Genomic DNA, 22,372 nt, shown 5'->3' with positions numbered 1-22,372 from the left:
GGTGGAATGTCAGACACTGTGACAGGTGAAAGGTGGGAGGAATTTTAAGCCAGGATCAAGTTGGTGCCTTCCCAGTGGCCACCTACTCACAGGCCACCCTAAGTGCACAGAACCCTCACTAAGCCCATGACGGCGCTCCTTTGAACATAAGACCTCCACACTCCACCTTACCCGGAGAAGGTAGCCGGACTCCTCAGATCACACAAAGAGAACCAACTCACTGGCCGTGAGGGAGGGGGCTGAAGCCTGACACTCAAGGATCACTCTTGCATTAAAATATTGCCCGGATAGCTACACCCACACATATTCACATGGAGAAGTACCCAGGGAGAGAAACACACCCAGGTTCAAGGACATGGATGGGGCACATGTGGGGGAGGGACATGGCCACAAAGAAATGCGTGTATAAACATAACAGGTCTCCCTAGCACCACCAGATACACACACCTAAACACACAGGTGCACACTGACCAGCGCACACACAAATACACACATACACAACCATGAAACCCACAGATAAACATACAAATAGACTGAGACAGGCTCACAGATTTACACATATATTCAACGGTCATCAGGTACCCACAGAGTTACGCTGACACCCAGGCCAGACACACCGGCCCACACGCGCTCACGTTCGCAGCCACGGCAGGAAGGGAGAGTGGCCGGGTAAGCTCAAAGACCCACAAGCCCACATCTTGGGCCGCGGGGGAGAAAACGGCTCCATGTTGCTGCCGCCACACCTGCTCCGCACGCAGGGCCTCACTTTGTGCCAGTCTCTGAGGACGACACACTTGCTTCTCTCACACCCTGAAAACTGTCTTCACAGCTCCCTAAATGTGTGGTTTCTGGGTGCCTTGAGGCCTGGCAGGTTGCTCTGCAGGGCCTCACCCCTACCCAGAACTGGAGACCCCTGCCCCGAACATCTCTCCTTCTGCCCATCACCGCACCTGAAACACCACCATTTGACACACCTCTTTAGGTCCTAGGATTACCTTGACGTCTAGGAATCCCTGGGTAAGATGCAAATACCTTTCCTCCCCCTCCCCCAAGAGGCATGGTAGTAGAGGGTTCCACCACTTAATGACTGTGGGCCTTAGGCCAGTGCCCTAACTGTCCGAGCCTGTTTCCTCTTCTATAGAACGGGGACTACAGTAGCTACCTCACAGACTGTAGTAACGAGTCAGTGAGATCATGCATGGAAAGAACCTAGCCTATTTCCCGGCACACAGTAAAAATATTAGCTACTGTCATCATCACCGTCATCGTCATTGTTTTTATCGCTCAGACTTTGCTCGGTCACCAGGGGACGGCCCAGCCATTAGCCAGGAGGAAACAGAAGGCAGCAGCTTACAGAAGCAACTTCTAGGACCCAAAGCTCCTGTGATGGAGAAGGGGGCTGGTCAGTGGCTCACGCAGGGCGTGTTTCCTGAGCCTCGCCATGTGCTGAGCCCCAAGAAGCGCTAGCTCTCTGCCTTCAGGGGTCCCGTGGTCCAGCTGGAGAGGCGGCCCAGGCCGTTCCGAGGCACCTGTGGGAGCCGCCTCGCTGCTTTGGCTGTCCCCAACCCTGTCACCCTTCCCTGTTCGTTCTCCGAGAGCATCCAGAGGGACACTTGGAAAACCAGACGAGACCCTGCCGTGGACCAGCTCCACCCCTGGGCTCCTGGGATGAAGGCCTAGCTCCTTGGCGAGGCCTAAGGCCCCTCATGATCTCCCTCCTGGGCTCCAGCCCCAGTGGCTTCAGCGGCACTTTGGAACTGCCAGCTCCTCCTGCCACAGGGCCTTGGCCCAGGCTACTGCCGCTGCCTAGAACAGAGTCCCCCTTTGCCCGGCGGGCCCTGCACACCCTTTAGTCTCTCTTCAGTCTTCTCCTCAGGGGCCTCCCAGATGCCCTCGGATTGGGCCATATCTCCCTGCAGACCGATCACAGTTGTAGTTGTACATGCATTTGTTTCATGCCTTCCTCCCCCACAGGACTGTGGGGGCCATTGCGGCCTGGGTCTCCAGTGCTGGACACCTGGCAGGCATTCCGTAAATACTTCCTAAATGAATAAACAAAGAAAAAAGAAAAAGGAGAAAGGCAGAGAATGTGCTCTGGGAGGCCTTTTAAGGGATTCCACTTGGGGTCAATCTGGGTGGACTTGCTGGAGGAGGCAGCTTTTGAAGGCATAATAGAAACACTGAAGGTGAGGCAGCAGGTGGGCTTGCTGAGATCATGTGGGGCAGGGCAGCCGTACAGGGATATTCCAGGCAGAATCACAGCACAGGCAAAGATTGAAGAGGTAGGACAGCAGCGGGTCTGGCTGACCTGGAGGGCCCCGGAGTGATCACAGGTCCCACCGAGCTCCAAGTTACACACCCGAGCCCAGGCTCATGACACGGGACATACAACCCCCTCCCCAAAGCAGAGGACACGCAGGTCAAGGGGGCCCATTAGTAACCCTGAGAGTCTAGAGGAGGGAGGAGGGGTCACGCAGTTGGGAAGCAGGTGGGGGCGTGAAGGTGGGAGGGGGAAATGAGGACAACAGAGAGACCCTCCTGGTACCTGCCAGTGCCCAGGACTGAGTGGCATCAGTTAACAGAAATCAGACACTCATTCCTAAGGTCTCGAGCAGGGATGTGATAACCCAGAGCAGCCAGGGAGTGACTCACTCCCAACAATCCTCTGGCTGGCCAATGCTTGCCTTACCTCGGAAGCCCACCCCAGAGGTTAGGATGGGCACACACACTTCATCAGCTCTTTAAGCCCTCAGCCAGTCCTGACCTCGGGGCAGGGAGTCCAGCATGAGGGCCACATGGCTGGGGGAAAACCAACTCCATCAGGGAGCCACACCCCTGCAGCAGGCTCTTACTGTCTCCTTCTGCCTCCCTCCAGGCCCTGTCACTGAGGCCCCGGCACCAGGCCAGTCTTCCCAGGGTGACTCACTGCTTATCCCCCATCAGAACAACCCTGTCCTATGCTCTGTGCACTCTGCGTGAACGAACACTCTCACCAGAGGCTGCCTGGCAGGAGTGGCAAGAAAACCATGCATAGACTCAAGAAATCTGGGTTCAAAACCTAGCTCTGCTATTAATAATAATGAGAACTATTCCAACGCGTTAATAAGAGCAAGCCAGATGTATTTATTAAGCTCTGTCTAAGCTTCAGGCACTGGATTAGAGCTTTACATGACTTAACCTTGTTAAATTCTCAGAACCCAATGTGCAGAGGAGAAAATGGAGGTTCAGAGACATTAAGCTACTTGCACAAGGCCACACAGCCAGGAAGTGGCAGAGCTGGGTTCAACCCAGGTGGTCTGCACCAGAGCCCAAGACCTTCCATAATTCCACTACTGCACTATGAGGCTGTGAGCAAGCACCTTAGCCTCTCTGTGACTCAGTTTCCCCATCCGTACAATGAGAGGATTGGTCTAGATGATCTCTAACTCCCTTTCCAGCTTGGGCATGCCATCCTTCCCCTCCTTGGTGACCCATTTGCCGGTGACAACAAGGGGACCTTCTGGAGACAAAAGCTTGCCTGAAGGAAGGGTGCTAACGGTGGGACTTCAGGCCCTGTGCTGGGCCACAGGGAGCTTCTGCTGGGTCAGACTGCGCCACCCTGCCCTCCCAGGCACTTAGCTGGGCGGGGATAGCCCCAGAGCATCAAGGCGGGGAAGAGGAGCTATCCCATCTCTCCCTGGACCAGGAGCCACCAGGGAACACCAGGACCCCAGGGTGCTCCAGCCCCAGAGACCAGTGAACGCTAGCGGCAGGGAGAGGGGAGAGGTGGGCGGCAGCTCCATAAATCCACCTGAGTGAGCAGTGCTCTTAAAAGCCCTTTTCACTGCAGGATACAAAACGCACCGTTTGGGGAGAGGATTTTATAGGCTATTTCTCCTCCTGGGTTGATTTACCGTCTGCAAGCCAGGCTCACCTGGGCGTCCTGCCCCTGAGGGATCATGGGGTGGAGGCAAGGTCAATTTCAAGGCAAGACAGCGGTGGTCTGGGTGACTTGTGCTGACCTCCTCCCACGGGGGTGCCCACTCCGCCTCAGAGATGCAGTGGGCTCTCAAGAGGAAGGAGGTGGAAACACACCGCCTCTCCTCACCCCGCCCTCACTCACTGGATGTATTCACTCCCTGCGTCTCTCACATACCTTCACCCCACAAACCCCTCGGGTGCCTGCGACAGGTGAGGCCCTGCCCCAGTGCCTGGGGCTCAGAGAAATCAGAAACAGTCACCTTGAGAAAGTCACCACGTCTGGTTAAGTCACAGCGTCTAAGTTCTGGAGCCTGTGGGGAGGGGAAGTCTGCAGGCGTCTGTGGCGGAGCACAGGGGAGGGAAGGAGCTCTCGAGGAACGGAAATGGGGAGGAAGTGTGGGCAGAAGGACCAGCCTATACGGATGCCGGGACAGGCCTGGGGGCCTCGATGCCAGCAGGGGAGCTGGATTCCACTCCCTGGCAGCCATCGAAGGCACCGGAGCGGGGCAGTAACAATCATGGCTCATTTTAGATGGTCTTTAAGCAATTCCATGAGAAAAGTTACTCATCCCCACGCAGGGCCTTGTGTCGGAAACAGATGCCATTGCTGCCGCCTCCAAAGAGGGCCTCCTGGCTTTGGAAACAATTCCCACCCGACGATTCGGATGTAATTATGTCCGCGACCCAACCCAAATGCCACTGGATGTGATAGAGGCTATCACTGCATTTTCATATGGGGGTGGGGTGGGAACAAAGGCCTCTGAGCCCTGCCCCTCACACCCAGTTTCCTGGGTCCCCTAGGAGAGGGGAAGGCCTACAGGGGCCACACAGGGTGGGGTGGGAAGAGGGAAGCAGGTCCCTCCCACGCAGGGTGTCTGCCCTGCACAGGCAGCTTCTGACCTGTGAGGGCCAGGCCAGCTGAAGGCAGGGGCAGAACAAGATGAGGCGGAGTGCCAGCTCTGTCCCCGATTGGCTGTGTGGCCTGGAACAACCTCCCCTCTCAGGGCCTCAGTGTTCTCATCTATAAAATGGAAAGAATAACAACACTGGCCGGCAGAGACTGAGCTGCGTGTTGTGGGCCAGGCTCTGTGAGACCTTCACTATCTAGGCTCTCGAGCTGAGTGAGCTTCAGCAAGTTCTTCACTCTCCGTCTGCCTTGGTTTTTTCACTTTTAACAAAGTGGGATTTGTGTTATCTGCCTCATGGTATCATGAGATGCTACCCAGTGAGGGCTCAGGAGAGGGCCTGACCCAGCGGACTGTGTAAAACAGGTTTTATGACTGCCCCACCCCTGCCTCCTTGTGCCCTCATGCAGACAGCAAGGAGCTGGCAGAGCCTGGATTCGAACCCAGGTCAGCCAGACTTCGTCAGAGGACAACCGTGATGGAGGGTCTATTGGTCCAGCCTGGCGACCGCGGTGCAGAGACAGTGCCAGCCTACACACTGGGCCCCTCAACCCCCTTCCTCCTGCTGGAAGGCTGCCTCGGCTCCAGATCTTGCCCCCCTCCATGTCCCTGATGAGGGTCCCCTTTCAGAGGTCCCCCAGCTCCCTGGTCAACCCGTCCCAGTCAGCTCAGCCAACAGTGCCAGGCCCAGCGGCCTACAGGCGCTCCTGATGTGAGCTGTTCCCTCTACCCGGCAGTGGGCTCTGCAGCCTGTGTAGCTGGACCCCCATGGCCCCAAGGTCGGGGTGGGGGGCACACAAACCCCTGGGATCTCCACTCTCCTCTGGGAGCTGCCGCCCAGGCAGTCACTTGCTGCCCTCTGCTGCCCCCACCTGGGCAGAAACCACCCTGCACGGACACCTCCAACCTCCATCTGTACTCACCACCTGGGAACTTGGTCTCTGGTCTCTTAGGGATCCCTTCACCCCCTCTAGGCCTTCTGGTATCAGAGCCAAGCCCTAGAAGCTCTGTCAGGGGCAATGTCATTTGGGGCAGCAGGAGGAGGGGTGCGGTAGGGAGGACCCGAGGCTCTGGGGAAAGGGTGGGGTAGGGTGAGCCCTGTCCACCAGAAAGAGGGGCAGGGCGTGAACACTGGCTGAATGCCAGGCACTGAGCCCTCACAGCCGCCCTGTGAGCGAGGGACTCCTGTGCCCATTTACAGATGGGAAAAAGAGAGGCTCAGAGTTGAGGACCTTGCCTGAGGGATCCCACAGAGGGGAGCCATGGGGCTAAGATTCAAATCCTGCCCCATCCCAGGTAGACCTATGAGAAGAGCCAGTACTGTATCCCCAGGACCCAGGGAGGTGTGAAAAGAGGAAGAAAGACCCCCAAACAGTATCCCACCTGCCAGTCACAGAGCCTGACATTCCACCGTGACTCCAACTTCCAACGGATAAGGTTCCTTTCGTGCAAGGAACCTATGACACAGGGATCAGGGAGTCAGCCACTGACACCTTAGTGGGGACTAGTTTATCCAACTCCTTGCCGCCCAACAGGCTTGAGTGCAGGGCCTTATAGGGGTGTCCTAGAGGTACCTCTGCAGGACACGGGGGGCAGAGACGGGTGGTTGAGGGTGCAGAGGCTGTCCTTGCTCCCCCCTCCATCCTCCCACCCAAGCTGCTCGAGCCAAGCTGGCATCTCCCGAAACGAGGCAGGAGATTCCAGGTCTCCTTGAATTGGTTCCTCCCTCCACCACCGCCCTCACGGACACCTACAAAGACATTCTAAGCTCAGACGTTGAGGGCGGGGACGGGGTCCCGACAACCTGCTTGAGAAAAGCAGTTCGCTTGCTCTCCATCCCTCATCCCCCACCCTGGTCCTGGTCTCTGCCCACTTAAGGAGCTCCAGACTCTCCCAGCCGGGTCAGGTATGCTGCTCTGAAGGACACACTGCACTCCAGTTCTGCTCCGGCCAGCTCTGGCCCACCCTCAGCTCCCTCTCTGGGGACTCCATACCCCTGCTAATTCAGGCTCCGATCCCGTTGGCTCTACATGCTGCCATGGGTCTCCTGTCACTCATGCCGTTTCCCATCTCCTGGCCTTCACAGGGGCTGTCCTGGCTGCCTGTGCTTTCCCCTTACCTGCCTGGAAATGACTTTGTCAAGGCCCAGCTAAACCCGCCGTATTTTTGCAGGTAGAACCTACGTTTTAATGCTATTTGTGTCAGTGTCCCACACAGGCCCCGAAACATAGTTGGTGCTGATTAAAAATGTACTAAAAGAAAGAAAAAAGGCAGGCAGAGAAGCGAGGGAGGAAAGTAAGTTAGTTCACACCCACAATAGGACTCGTAGACCAGAGCTTGACTTCCACCTCTGCCGCTCACCGGCTGGGGGACCCTGGGCCAGTTCCTTCTCCCTGAGTCTTGCTTTCCTAATCTGTAAAACTAAGCTGATGAAACCACCTTCATGTTTATTAATGGGGCAGGCAGCCTCCCAACCCTACCAAATACCACAGCCTGCCCTCAGTCCCAGGCCTCAGATGCTGGCCTGGCCTCAACTCAGGAGGCGCCAAATAGCCCCTGGCCCCATGCTCCCGCCCTGCAGACCGTTCTGGCCAGCCCTGACCACCCTGGGTTGTCTGCGACCATGTTCCCATCTCCTACTTTCCTGCTGCAGGAAAGGGGGCCTCTCCCCACAGAAGGCAGACACAGACCAAATGGACACAGACCAAAATGATAGTAATTTGCCTTTTGGGTTTAAACAGTTTAATAACAATTAGGCTCCACGAAAGGCAGGGGAGGAGGAGGGCTGAGGGTCCGGGGCAAGCTCTCCCCACCAGCCCTCTCATCTGCAGAAAAATGGCCAGACACTGGGCCAGGAGACTCCGGCTCAGGAGACTCAACAGAGCAAGGGACATCGGCCTCACAGGCAAATTCCTGGTACTACGAGGAGGAAACTGGGGCATCCAATCTTGGGTCCAGCAGGGCACCCAATCTGAGGTCCAGCACTCCTGCCTGCCAGTCTGCCACACTGCACGACTGACATCTCTCCACCAGTCTGTGGGCCACAGACATAGATGTGTCCCATGTAAATGTGCATTTGGGATGGGCAGTAGAAGCCTGGAGTGGTAGAGGGAGGCCCAGCAGGTATTCCAGGCAAACCTACCTTCTCTGGGCCTCAGTTTCCCCATCTGTGCAGTGACAGAGCAGGCTCATGTGATCTGGAAGTCTGACCAGCTTTTCTGTCCACCATCCCCATGCCCAACAGGAGTCCCCTTAGCCGACAAGGGCTACTAATGGGGGCAGAGAGGCAGACCAGGAGGTGGCAGTGTGCTGATGAGATATCAGGGGCCTCTGTGGGTAGTTGGACCCACACATGTCCATTCCCTTCAGTCCCCTCCTCCCAGGAAGCATGATGGGGGTGGGGAGAAGGACTCAGCTGCAGGGAAATGAGGGCAGGAGGGAGCAAGGCATAAGGAGCACAGGACAGCAATGGAGAGACCTGGGCTCAATTCCAGGCCCTGCTCCGGACATGCTGTGTGACCTTGGGAAAGGACCCTGCCCTCTCTGAGCCTCAGTCCCTCCTCTGGAGAAGGAAGGTTTAGACCAGTTAATTTCCAACAGCCTTTCCACAGTGGTGTTGAGGCGGTCACCCACAGTCCTGCATTGTTGTGGTCATGTACCTGTTTCTGTGTATGTGAGAGAGAAAGAAAGACAGCTGAAATGTGGGGAGGGTTTGGGGAAGCCACAGGAGCAGGAAGAGGGGTGAGCAGCTGGGGAAACCTATGGTCCACATCCCAGAGATCTCCTGCCCACTCCACTCTCACTCATCATCCCCTCTGACTCCTATGTCCTGTAGCGGAAAGCCCAAAGGCCTCACCCACTCACTTTTCTGTCTAGCCTCCTCTCCATCATGTCTTCAACTCATTCAACATCATATCTAATCACACAGGGCCATTGGCTTGTTCCTATTTTGTTAGATCCCACTCTAACTGGAATACTCTTCTCCCTTTGTTCCTGACAAACTCCTACACATCCCTCAAAGCCCAGCCCCAAAGATCTTCCTCTAGGAATTTTTCCCTACCCTCACCAGTGAGAGGTAACTGTCCCTTGTTCTGGGTTCTCACAGCACCCCAGGCACACCTCCGTCACAGCTTCAGGACCACCTAGGGTGCACACAATTGAGCATCCAGTAAAAGTGGGTGGTTGAAAGGAACTGAGACCCGCTTCTAGAAGCATCTGCAATCAACTGGTACTGAGTTTATCTGCAGCATCCACCAGCCCCCTGGGCCTTCCCCTCCCTGACACTTCTCCTTCTCCAACTCGCAAAAAATAGCCCTGAGACCTAATTTCAGCTAAACCTTCAAACACAACTCTTCACTTTCAACTTCCTGAGGAAGAATCAATTGGCTGTCAAGTTTCCCAGAGCCTCTGCCACCTCCCACACCCAGACCCTGACAGCTCTCCTCAAGGTCGATGGGAGGGGCCAGGAGCAGAGGAAGGAGGGAGGAAGCCCACACCAGGGGAGGTTGGGTCTGGGGAGGGCGGCGGGCTGAGGGTACCGGTAACAGTCACCATCTCCTCAACTCCCAAATCAGACTGTGAATTCCTCGAACACGGGTGGCAGGTGAGAGGGGGCAGCCTGCTGCTGCTAAGGGTTCCTGGGCTTCAAGAAGAGGGATGGGTCCATGCAGAGCCCCTGGACCCAGCCTGACAGTTTGTGCAGATCCAGGCCCCCAGCTCACTGCCTGCCTGCCTCCCCTACCTCTGACCCTCTCTCGCTTCCAGGATTCCCTGCTGGCTGCAGAGAAGACAGACATGGGTTCGAATCTCAGCCTCGCCATCTCTTTGGAGCCCAAGAGCTGAAGGCCGGAGATGGGCGGAAGGTCCCCTTGGTCGCCTGCTCTCAGCTCCTTCCCCATCCTGCCCTCATCCAGGGCCCCCCACAGCTTTCAGGGTGCACCCACTAGGCCTGCTAGCACCCAGTGGCCCCGAGGAACCACTCCCCCACCCCCAACTCCACCTGTAGGTAGAAGGAAGTTGTGCCAGGTAGGCAAAAGTTTCCATATCTTGTCCAGGTCACAAAGCTGGCATGAGGCTCAGCCCCAGGTCTGTGGACTTTATGGCTCATTCCCTTAAACCGCATCAAAGTGTTTAAGCGCCTACTGTATGCTCAAAACTCGAAGTCACTGCCCCCCTTTTACAGAAGGGTAAACTGAGGCTCTCCCAGGGTCCCATGGTCTCCAAGAGGCAGAGGTGGGAGCAGCACTGAGCCCGATGCCCTGTGGGGTGACTGCGGTCCCAGGCTGACTCACAAAAGGGGTAAAGGCCGCATGTGAGGGTGCAAACAGCCCAGACTCAGAAGCCCTCCCAGCTGAGTGGCGACCTGGTCAAGTCTGGCCCCTCCTGGGCCTCAGTCTGCATGAAGGAGGTGGATAGAGTGAGTCCTACAGACCCCGACGGGGATTCTCCATTAAACTACATCACTGCCAAGGGGCACCGCTGTAAGAGGTGGTGACATCTCATCACCCTGGTTTGAAATGGAGGCGAAGACGACAGTTATTCAAGTACATCCTGTGACATCTCCCCTGCCTCCTCCAGGCAAAACCATGTTCCCTGCGTTCCTTCAGGGGGTACACAGAGCAGCAGTCAGCGAGCGCGTGAGGATCTGGCTCGTAGGAGCACACGGGGGCAAGTGCAAGTTCAGGCTGCAGGGGAGAGGGTGTGCTCCTGGTCCTGCACAGGGTCCGTGTCAAGCCTGTCCCTAAGGCACAGGTCAGGCGCACATCTGACCTTCCCCCAAGCACCCGGTCCTCGCCCTCCACCCCGACCCTCCCCAGATCTTTACTGTCCTGGAGCCAAAAGAGGAAATGCAATTCAGATGATAATGGTGGATTTCATGGGGTAAGCATCTACCATGGGTCAGACCTGGGCTGGTGTGTACACACAAAGGTCCACCAAGTCCTTCAAGGAAGGGCAGTCATTCCCTGCCCTTTACTGGTGAGCACACATGGCTCAGACAGGTTGAGTGACTAATGAGGTCACACAGGTCATGCAAGAGCCGGGATTTGAACCCAGATCCCCACCTCTGAGCTCCCTAGTCCCCCCCCAGCTCTGAGCACCGGCCCAGGATAGAAATTCGACTCACGCCCCTTTCCTTAACTGCCACACACAGAAAAGGACAAGGTGTTGAGCAAAAGGACACAAAAAATAAATGTCCGGCCATCCTAGTGTCCATGCCAGGCTCTGTCACTCAAGAGCTGTGTGACACCAGGCAAATAACTTCATCTCTCTGAGCCTCAGTTCCCTCATCTGTGACTGGTAGACACTAATGGTACCTCCCTCAGGGTTGCTGTGAGAAGTGGGTAAAATGACGGCTGAACACACTTTCCATCCTGCAGACCCTAATCTCACGGGACTGTGAGTCGGGGGCCTGGTGGCTCAGAAGGCTGGCTCTGGCTCTGGCTCTGAGCCACAGGTGGTTTCCATACCAGGAAACATAGTGAAGACGACACTACAGAAAAAAAGCCAAGCCTAGCTGGCAATTAAAGAACTGCAAATTATAGCAACCTCGAGGTGTGATGGTACACCTATTAGAGCAGCAAAAGAAAGGGAAGCGGGTAAAAAGTGATGCTGAGGGGGTTCTGGGAGGGTGTGGGGGAAGGGTCCCCCTCCTCTGGTTCCAGTCCAGCCAGAGGGGTGCAGCATGCTCCTGCGCTGGGGGTGCAACACGCTCAGGTCAGGGAGACCTGAGTCCAAATCTTGGCTCCACCATTATGAGCACTTGGAGCTCGGGTGAGGGACGTCACCTCCCTGGGCCTCAGTTTTCTCATCTGTAAAATGGGGTGATAAAAGTATCAGTTTCAGGGTTGTCTCAAGGTTTAAAAGAGATCGAATAGGCAAGACCGTGAACATAGTACAGGGGGCTACACTATGATTAGTCATCGTTCCCTAAGGCATCCTGAAGGCTCAGCCCTGGTGCCTGTGGCCCTGGGGGTCCAGGAAGGGCAGGACTTGGCCTCTGCGCCAGCTGATTCGATCAGGGTGTCTCAGGTGCCAGCCTCCTGATCCTCCCCACAGCTGGAGACCATCTCCCAAGGGCCTTGGTCTCACCCAGGGAGGTGATCAGGAATCCTTCCTCAGCACAGGTGTCCTTCTCCTTCTCACTGCCTGGAGGCTGACCTGACCCAGAGCCTAGGGCTCAGGACTACCTCTTTCATGAGCTTGTTAAAAATGCAGATACCCAGGCTCTGCCCCTGGCCCACTGCACTGAAATCTTGAGGGGACCCAAGGTTCTTATTTTGAGAGCATTTTTATGACACACAAAAAGCAGGAGAATCAGTGGCCCTGGGGAAAGCCCCGTCCCCTTAGCTGAGGACTTGAGGCGCCACCTGACCCGGACCTGGCCCATCTTCCCAGCCTCACCTCCTACCCCGACCTCCAGACCCCTCATGTCCAGTCCCACCAAGCTTGTCGCCATTCCACACACATCAATTTCTAGTGTGCTTCCATGCCAGCCTCCATGTTTTTGCAACTGCTGTTCCCCTTACCTGGAACTCCCTCTCCGTCGCTGCCTGCCCAATTCCTAAGGGACCCTTCAAGACCCAGCTCAAAGGTGTTCCCAGGGAGCACCTTTCCCAGCCCACTCTCACCTCACCTGGAACCCCCATATCACACTGTATGGCAACAGCCAAGCCTGTGCCCCCTCTATTCCCTCCATCAAAACCTTCTTTCCGGGCTTCCCAGGTGGCGCAGTGGTTGGGAGTCCGCCTGCCGATGCAGGGGACACGGGTTCGTGCCCCGGTCCGGGAAGATCCCACATGCCGCGGAGCGGCTGGGCCCGTGAGCCATGGCCGCTGAGCCTGCGCGTCCGGAGCCTGTGCTCCGCAGTGGGAGAGGCCACAGCAGTGAGAGGCCTAAATACCACAAAAAAAAAAAAAAAACCAGAAAAACCCGTCTTTCCCCGGAGCCCCAGAGGGCTAGCTCTTTATCCCTTGGACTCCAGCTCAACTATCACTTCTCAACCACACCACCGCAAGGAAGCTCTCCTGGTTTTCCCTATCAGTCTACTTTTCTCCTTCACGGCACATAACTCCAACACAAGAACGTCAGCCCATAAGGTCAAGGGCTTCATCCACCTGGTACTCTCTTGGCCAGCTCCTCCCACTTAGACCCAGTGCAAAGAAAGGTACCTGGCACACAGCAGGCACGCCATAAAAAATGGTTGAATGAATGAATGGATGAACGAATGATCAAATAGCCCCCTCCCCTACAGACTGTGAGCTCCCAGGGGAAGGGAACATGTCCACTTCTCCAGCAGCTGGCAGAGCATGGACAGAGGGGCACATGGTAACATGCACATGGGGGCAGTAAAGGGACGTAGAACTGCAGGTGCGTGGAAGGATGGTGGGGACACAGGGGGACACAGAGAGTCAGATATTAAGGCTCACTGGATTCTGTTTCCATTAAGTCATTTAGGTTTGAAATAAAAGAATGTGTGCTGGTGGGACTACTAATAATCAGTAGCTAAGATATATATACTGTCCTTTGCTGATTCTAAGACATCATCAGTTGTAAGATACAGCATTATTTTATGTGCCACCAAGAAAGAAGACACAGCAATTAAATTATGACACACCACGGGCTGTAATATGAGAGACATTAAAATGTGGAAACAAAAAGGGTGCATTCCAAGGAAGCGTGGCATGTGTGCGCACACGTGAGGGTGCGTTTATCCGACCTAACACTAGCCTCTTTCTTCCCAGGCCAGCTCAGCTCTGGGCCCCATGGCCTGCAGAGCTGTCTGTCCTCTGTCTGGCCCCTCCCTCGCAAGAAGGGGCCCCCACGTGGCCCCCTGGGATGGGGCTGAGCCACAGAGAGGGGAGCAGCTGAGCGATCGGATACCTAGAACAAGGGAGGCTGGATGCTCTCCCGGTCCGTGAGGCTCCAGGAATGGGGGCCGCGGGGTCGCAGAGCAGCACCCCAGGCCAGGTGGCGATGGTGACGCAGAGATAGTTACCGTGACCCGGAACGGCGTAGCAGCTGAAGCCTCCATGCTGGGGCTCTTCTCTGAGAGGCTGCCCGGCAGGCTGCGCCGGGAGCCCGGCCTTTCTTGGGGCGACTCTGTCAACAGAGGGAGAGAGAGGGTGAGCGTGGACAATCTAAGCCACCCAGTCAGGCCCTCCTGTCATTCCCGTCCAGGCCAGGACGACACACAACTGGTCCCCATAAAATGGTCCAACCATTGTGGAAAACAGATAGCGGTTCCCCAAAAAGTTAAAGACAGAGTGGCCACATGACGCAGCAATTCCACTCCTATACCCCAAAGAACTGAAAACAGGGACACAGAGAAATACTTGTATGCAAATGCCCATGGCAACATTATTCAAAATAGCCGAAAAGGTAGAAGCAACCCAAGTGCCCATCAACAAGATGAATGGATAAACACAGTGTGGTAGCCGCATACAATGGAAGGTAATTCCATCATTAAAAGAATGAAAGTTCTGATACATGCTGCAATCTGGATGAACCTTGAAAACATGCTGAGTGACAAAAGCCAGACACAAAAGGACGAATATTGTATAATTCCACTTGTACGAAATACCCAGAACAGGCAAATTCATAGAGACAGAAAGGTTACCGGGGCTGGGGACAGGGGAGCTTGGGGAGTTACTGCTTGATTGTACAGGGTTTCTATTTGGAGTGATGGGAAAGATTTAGAAATGGACAGCGGTGATAGTCGCACAACTTTGTAAATGTACATAATACCACTGAGTTGTACACTTAAAAATGATTAAAATGGTAAATTTCATGTATATATTTCGTATATATTTACAACTTTTTTTTAAAAAAAGGTCTCCTAAAACCTGCACTTCAAGGCGCACATCTTGTGATGTGTGACAATGAGCTCCCCGTTACTGTAGGTATACAAGCAGTCCCTTCAAACACGAGACTCTATGATTTCTAGCTTCCAGTTGGAACTGTCTCTCCCTGAGGCTTTAAACTTGAGAACAGTGCAAGGGCCAGGCAGGTAATGGAGGAAAGGGGAGCAGCGGCCAGCTGCTCGGCTCCAGCCGATTATTTCAGCATAGCAACGGGGGGCTCAGTGCAGCCAAAGCTTCCCGCGGTTCAGGAGGACCTGGAAATCTGGGGTGGGGGGGCGTTTAATATGAAATATTCTGATTTTTAAATGGCGACCGCTCATTCTAAACTCTTAGCCCCGGCCTGAGCACGCCCACTTAAACAGCCAGGTCAGTCCGCTGGCCGCTTTCCCCCGGCTCCCTGACGCCGGGCTCGGCACTGGCTGCCTCTTTTCTAGTGCTTGGGCTGTGGCTCCCACAGAGGCCCCCCTTCCTGCTGGTCCCAGCCTGACCCATCCAGCACGCCCTGGAGGAAACCCTTGGTTACCTCCTCCGCCCCCAGCTCTCAGCCCCTCAGGGCTCCTGTAGCAAAGGCCAGGCCAAGGTAGCCTAGCTACGCTCTCATTCTGCACAGTGTGTGCGCGCGCGCGCGGGTGTCCTCTGCTTGACGGTGGAGTAGCCTATCTACGCTCTCACTTTGCACAGTGTGTGTGTGTGTGTGTGTGTGTGTGTGTGTGTGTGTGTGTGTGTCTGTGTGTGTGTGTGTGTGTGTCCTCTGCTTGACGGTGGAACTCCTAATGCCCACGCCTAAGCCGGCTGCATCTCCACACCCCCAGCGCCCTGCACGGAGGCTGCTGTGTGTCGGGTGCTTGGGAAAGACCTGTTGACTCAGAAGAAGAAAAAGGACGGGAAAAAGGACGGGGTGGAGATTTCCCTGGTACCTGCGAACACACTAGGGTGCAGAGTCAGAGGCGCACACCCAGAACACACACATACGCTTGCCTCCATGTAGACACTCGAATGCGCACCCACTCGGATCCATCCCCAGATACACGTGCACGAGTGGATGTGTGGACACGTGCACACACACAGGACAGACGAGGAGCAGGTTTTCCCAGAAGGCAGATCGGGCTACTGGGGGGCCGCGCTACACTTTCCGGTCCATTCTCTCCGTGCAGCCGGCTTGCACAGGGGTCCTCATAAGTGTGGACGGACAGAGCTGAGCCCCTCATCCCACTAGGGCAGGCCAGTGCCGAGCCCTGGCCGGTGGGCAAGCAGGCAAAGCCACTTTGGGACTGGAGGAAGTGGGCCACCGGAGGGGATGGGTTCAGGCCTACCAGGCAGCCCTGGGGCCACCCCTTCCAGAAAAGCTTCCTCTTCAGCCCAGTGACTGCCCTGTCTTAGCGCCTCTCTGCTTCCCTCGTGGCGCTTCCTACTTAGAACCTTCCTCACTCCGCTCCCCCTCTACGGTGTCTGCTAGTCACACAATAGGGAAGACCCACTCTTTTTGGAGATTTCCCCAGGAAATCTCTTCCTGCACCCCCCAGTCTGCCTTCATCTCGCCCCCACCCCCAGTATCCCCCGTCACCTCCACCTGGGGGTCCTCCATAACTAACCACTGTGTCCCACCCATGTGTGCGACACTGCCCTCAGCCTCCAGAAGCCTCTCAGGAACTACCCCGTCTCCCTGACACACACACACACCTGGCCACAGCTTCACTGCCCCTTCCTGGGCAGGTGTGCCCTCACACCTCTAGGCAAGAGACACACAGAGGCACCTGGCAGGACACAAGGAGCCCAGCGAGGCTGCTTCTTCTCTAAGATCAAGACTGATGTTCCGGGCTTCCCTGGTGGTGCAGTGGTTGAGAGTCCGCCTGCCAATGCAGGGACACGGGTTCGTGCCCCGGTCCGGGAAGATCCCACATGCCGCGGAGCGGCTGGGCCCGTGAGCCAGGGCGGCTGAGCCTGCGCGTCCAGAGCCTACGCGTCCGGAGCCTGTGCTCCGCAACGGGAAAGGCCACAACAGTGAGAGGCCCGCGTACCACCAAAAAAAAAAAAAAAAGACTGATGTTCCAGGGCTTCCCTGGTGGCGCAGTGGTTGAGAATCCGCCTGCCAGTGCAGCGGACATGGGTTCGAGCCCTGGTCTGGGAAGATCCCACATGCCGCGGAGCAACTAAGCCCTTGCACCACAACTACTGAGCCTGCGCATCTGGAGCCTGTGCTCTGCAACAAGAGAGGCCGCGACAGTGAGAGGCCCCCGCTCGCGCAACTAGAGAAGGCCCTCGCACAGAAACGAAGACCCAACACAGCCAAAAATAATAAATAAATAATTTTTAAAAAATAAAAAAGACTGATGTTCCCTCAGCCTGTACAGATCACGGCCATTGCCTGCTGGGTCTGAGCAAGAGGCGCTCAGAGGCTGTGTGGTCCAACCACCATTTTATAGATGAGGAAGCTGAGACTAGAGGAAAGGAACTTATCCACTAGCTCCTAACCCAGTAGATAAATAGCAAAGACCCTCGTGGGTGCTCCCAAAGCAGCCGTAAACTTCAATTCAGACACCCTGGGGAGCGTCTCTAACCACTTCCAGTTTGGCACTGCACAATTCAAATTGATTTTTGCTCAAATAAACTCAAGATTAAAAAAAAAAAAAAAAAGCCCAGGCTACACCCTATCTGCATCAGAAGGCAGAAACCCAGCAGGGGGGCTGCAGGGCAGGATGGCTGGGGTAGGAGTCCACTCTTCCTCCTGCACACCAGAGGAAGAGGAATCTAGGCACCTTTCCGGACAGCTTCCGCTTAGCCCCAGTTCCATTCTCCATCCTTCTCCTCCGGCTTCCATGGGGTTTGGCCAGTGGGGAGCCTTGGCAGGAGATCAGGGGAGGGAGGAGAGTCGCCTGGGTCAGCTGCCTCTCTCCACCAAAGCTCCCGACTACCACGGACTGCCATCAGGTCCCCTGCGCTCTCGCCTCCCAGCAGCCACGCTCCCCTCCCCTCCTACCAGCCTCGGTGGACCAGCCCCAGCTGCCAGTAGCTCTGGGGTCCTGCACTCCTCTTCATGGCTCCCCACACCCGCCCACACCTCAAATCATCCTCGTGTAAGTGCCAACTGCTTCCTGCTGGACCCCCACGGATCCACCAGGCGGGATCTTGGCTGCCTGAGAACCAGGCCCCACTCACGGAGCTGGCGGGACCCCGTTTACATATGGATGGGAAGCTGTGACATGCCTGGGGATCACACTGAACCACAGGGGCAGAGTCTGGGCTCGGTCAGGCTCCCTTCTGAGCCTACATGCCAAACAGCTCCCCCTAGAAGCCAGCAGCCAACACAAGCTCCAAACACAAAGTTAGTAATAATAACCACAGGGTTCCCCGGGGTACGGACCAGTGTTTCTCTACCTTTTATTCATTCCCCCTAAGGAGTCTTTTTCATTTCCTAGTTTCCCCTCAACAAAATTCTAAAACCATAGATATACAGTAAGTATCTTTTTGTCCTAGATGTATATCAGGCTTTACACAGAAAAAGAGTGAGACTTTTTCACCTCCCCTTCCTAGAATCAATTTTTTTTGTCCACTTAGGGGCAATATTGGCCGCATTGACACACTTCAAATATCATCCCCACCTCACAACTTAGACAGCTATGGGGAGCTCCATTTTCCAGATGAGTAAATTGAGGTTCTAAGAGGGAAAAGTGACTTCCTCTAAAGTTCCCCCAGGTAAGAAGCAAGAGTATATGCTGAAACTGTTCCCCCCAAACCCACACTTAGAGGGGCTCAGAGAAGGCAGAGGATGCCTGGAGCATGGGGTAGGGGGCGCAACACCAGGCTGGGACCAGGAGACTCGACTTAACCTTGACTCTGCTGTGTGACTCCAGGCCAGCCCCTTTCCATCCCCGGGCTCATGACTTATCATCAATCCAGTGAGTCAGGAAGTAAGAGCAGTGACTGTCTCTATTCCCCACCACCTAAAAAAAAGGAAATGGAAAAAGAAAACCGCTCTTTATTTTACAAAGGCAAAGAAGACGGAAAGCTGACCCCCTGAGTTCTATCTCTGCCTCTAAAAACACAGCTGCCTTTGGCCTTTGACTTAGTAGCAAGTCTTTTCTAATTTGAGGAAGCAGACACTGGGATGCTTGGGCTCATGCCCCGCACCGAGCTCTAAGCAACAGAACCGGTACTAGCAGGACCCCAGAGAAGTTGAGTGAGTTTGCTAACATCTTGCAGGATGAAGGTGGCATCCCCAGGGACAGACCCCAGGAAGGGCGAACCGGCCGACCTCCGAGTCTCCCCCAGACCTCGGAGCACTGGTTCAGGCGTCTTCCCTCGGCTCAGACTCACTGTGTGACCTCCACATGACCTCTCGGGCTTCCAGTCTACAAAATTAGGTCATAGGACCAGCTGATCCTGCATCCCCTTTCCAGCAGGAGGTCAAGAGTCTCTGTTTCACCAGGCAGACCAGGCTGCCTTCCTATTCTTGGAAGCCATAGTCGGAGAAACGCATTTTAACCTTCATGTGTTTGCAAAAAAATAAATAAAATTGGTTTCATTCAAATGCTGCTGGCTTGGTTGCCATGGATGCCTCCTAATCATGAAGGATGACTGTTACTTGTTCCCATGGAAACACGGAGGCCTGAGGAACATCCTGTAATTTCAGACAAGACACCAAATTTCAGTTGTCGGGTTGCACCGCCCAGATCTTACTGCTTAAAAACAGGTCGAGGCGGCAACCTCTGATACTGGCAGCAGGAGAAAAGAAGTCAGTTCTATAGAAAGAGGAGGTGCAAGGCAGGGGTGGATGTGTGTGCAGGACCTCAACAGTGATCAGGAAGATGCAAATTAAGACTACCAGATGTCATTTCACACCTTTCAGGGAGGCAAAAATGAAAAAGAACAATGACCCCAAATGTTGACAGGGATGTGGGAAAGTCTTTCTTCACTGCTGGTGGAAAGAAAAGAATTTGAGAACAATTAGAAAAGAGCTAGTTGAAACTGACACACACACACACACACACACATATACTCTAAGACAGGAAATTCCCCTCCTACATGTCCAGTCTAGAAAAATGCTTCAGACTTGCACATGGAGATCTGCACAGAGACGTCAACTGCAGCACTGTTTGTAGTAGCAGAATGTGGGAAGCAACCTAAATGTCCACCAACAGGGGAATGGATGCCCCAGTGGATGACTCCTTGGGGCAGTCATTCGGTGGAATAGGGTAGGACTCCAGGGGGCAATGTCCACGGACCCCTACAAAGGACCCAGTTCTATAAGATCAGCATGAATCAAACTCAGAAATAAGAGGTTGAGTGAAAAAAGTACATTGCAAAAGGAAACAGAGTGCAATCCACTTATACTTTTTTTTTTTAACAAGAGTGTTCACAACAGCTTTATTTGTAATAGCCAAAAACTGGAAAAAACCAAAACGTCCTTCAGTAGGTGAATGGTTAAACTGTGGTACATCCACAGTGTGTGAGGCAGAATAATGTTCCCTCCAGAGAAGTCTACCCTAATTCCCAGAACCTGTGAAGATATTTTATATGGTAAAAAAAACTCTGCAAATGGATTAAGGTTAAGGACTTTGAGATGCAAGTGTATCCTGGATTTCCAGGTGGGGATAATCTTAAATGTGCAAGAGGAAATCAAAAGGATGGCTCTGAGGGATTCAATGATGCAAGAAGAGACAAGAGAGATTCTAAGCATGAGAGGAATGATGGAAGAATGGGGTCACGAGCCAAGAAACGTGGGTGACCTCTATTTAGAAACTGGGAACATCCCTCAGCTGACAGCCAGCAAGAAGATAGGAACCTCAGTCCTACAACCACAGGGAACTGAATTCTGCCAACAAGGAATGGGCAATGAAATGGAGTTTTCCCGAGAGCCTTCAGAAAGCAATGCAGCCTACTAATACTTTGATCTTAGTCCCTCAAGACCCACACCAGACTTCTGACCTACAGAACTGTAAGATGACAAATCTGTGTTGTTAAAGCTAAGTTTTTTTTGTTTTGTTTTCGTTTTAATTTATTTTTGGCTGCATTGAGTCTTTGTTGCTGCGCGCAGGCTTTCTCTAGTTGCGGCGAGCAGGGTCTACTCTTTGTTGTGCTGCACTGGCTTCTCACTGCGGTGGCTTCTCTTGTTGCAGAGCATGGGCTCTAGGCACACAGGCTTCAGTAACTGTGACATGCAGGCTCAGTAGTTGTGGTGCACGGGCTTAGTTGCTCCGTGGCGTGTGGGACCTTCCCGGTCCAGGGATAGAACCTATGTCCCCTGCATTGACAGGCGGATTTTTAACCGCTGTGCCACCAGGGAAGTCCAAAGCTGCTAAGTTTTAACTTGCTATGGCAGCAATAGGAAACTAATACACATGCCATGGAATACTACTCTGCAAAGAAAAAGGAATGCACTATTGAAATACACAACAACTTGGATGATCTCCAGGGCAACGTGCTTGGTGCAAAAAGCCAATGTCACAAGGTCACATGGTGCATGATCCCATCTCAAAGCGGTAAAGTCATAGAGATGCAAAACCAATTGGTGGTTGCCAGGAGTTAGGGATGGTGGGGGGGCAGGTAGGTGGGTGTAACCATAAAAGGGCAGCACAAGAGGGAGATCTTTATGGTGACAGAATAGTCTTGTGTCTTGATTGCAGTGGTGGTTACACGAATTTACACATGTGCTGAAATGGCACAGAGTCATACACACGCATCGGACCGATGTGCACAAAAGATGAGAGAGGAAGGAGGAAAGCAGACACTGACATCCAGAAGCTGACCTGGCATTCACAGCTCTGCCATGTTATTCTCCTTTTGGACATAAACAACCTCACAGGATACCAACCTCAGACAAGGCTACCATGATAAAATGAGGCAAAACAAGTCCACTTTATCATTTTGTCTAAACCACTGACAAAAGCCAGGTCACTGCGCCACCCACAAAATACCAAAAATCTCCCCACCTTGGCGAAAATGAGTGTCTGCTGCTTCTTTACCGAAGACAGCTTTATCCTTGTGCTGCCTCTTCTCCCTGGAGATAAGATTTGAGACACCCCATCACAGAATTGCCCCTGCTTTCTGAGAGCAGCCAATCAAGAGTGAACCCCACTTCCTTAGACGTCCCCCAAATCACCCAACCAAAGCCCAAATCCTAGAGTAGGTTCTCTCTACCACACTCTGAGATGTCCCGTGGCTCCCCACAGTGTGTGTTCTCCATCACTGCCATAAGTAATAAACCCAACTTGTTCAGCTGGAGGTGTGTTCCTGGTGGGTCTTTGGCTGGAGGGCACTGTACTGGTTACATGAGATGTAACTATCAGGGGAAACTGGGTGAAGGATGCACGGAAGCCTCTCTGTACTGGTTTTGCAACTGCCTACATATCTGTAAAAATTTCAGAATGAAAAGTTAATAAATAGCCTATTTGAAATACATGGAATCATATCTGTGTGTAAACAATTGAGATTTTCCATCCCGAGAAACTAACTGCAGAAATGTATTCATATCCAGGGTTCCCTGAGTAGAGAGAATGGCCAGCAATCTAGAGGCAAGAGGCACAGAAATAGAAACACCCCTGCAAAGGCTTGCCATGGGCTCTTCAGAATGAAATACATTTGCTGTCGACATGATTAAACTAATATGATGTTTTACTTTCTGTTTGTAAGTGTGTGCACTTACATAGA

General features: G+C 54.0%; 1 protein-coding gene across 14 annotated transcripts in view; it reads right to left on the bottom strand.

Annotated features, from left to right (window-relative positions):
- Nucleotides 1–22,372, bottom strand: part of DAB2IP (DAB2 interacting protein) — a 194,313-nt gene that overhangs the window by 89,363 nt on the left and 82,578 nt on the right. For 13 of the 14 annotated variants that reach the window (XR_012332659.1, XM_073806523.1, XM_073806521.1 and 10 more), the window contains one exon: nt 13,861–13,964. Coding sequence is in view for 11 of the 14 variants with exons in the window: in XM_073806523.1 (XP_073662624.1) it covers nt 13,861–13,964 (104 nt within the window). In the remaining 3 variants the exon portion in view is untranslated. The other variant, XM_073806530.1, reaches the window with a different exon arrangement.

Source organism: Tursiops truncatus, chromosome 6, assembly GCF_011762595.2.
Source record: "Tursiops truncatus isolate mTurTru1 chromosome 6, mTurTru1.mat.Y, whole genome shotgun sequence".
In the NCBI taxonomy this organism is placed as follows: Eukaryota; Metazoa; Chordata; class Mammalia; order Artiodactyla; family Delphinidae; genus Tursiops; species Tursiops truncatus.
The sequence above is the reverse complement of the archived record's forward strand: the minus strand, read 5'-3'. Positions and strand labels throughout refer to the sequence as shown.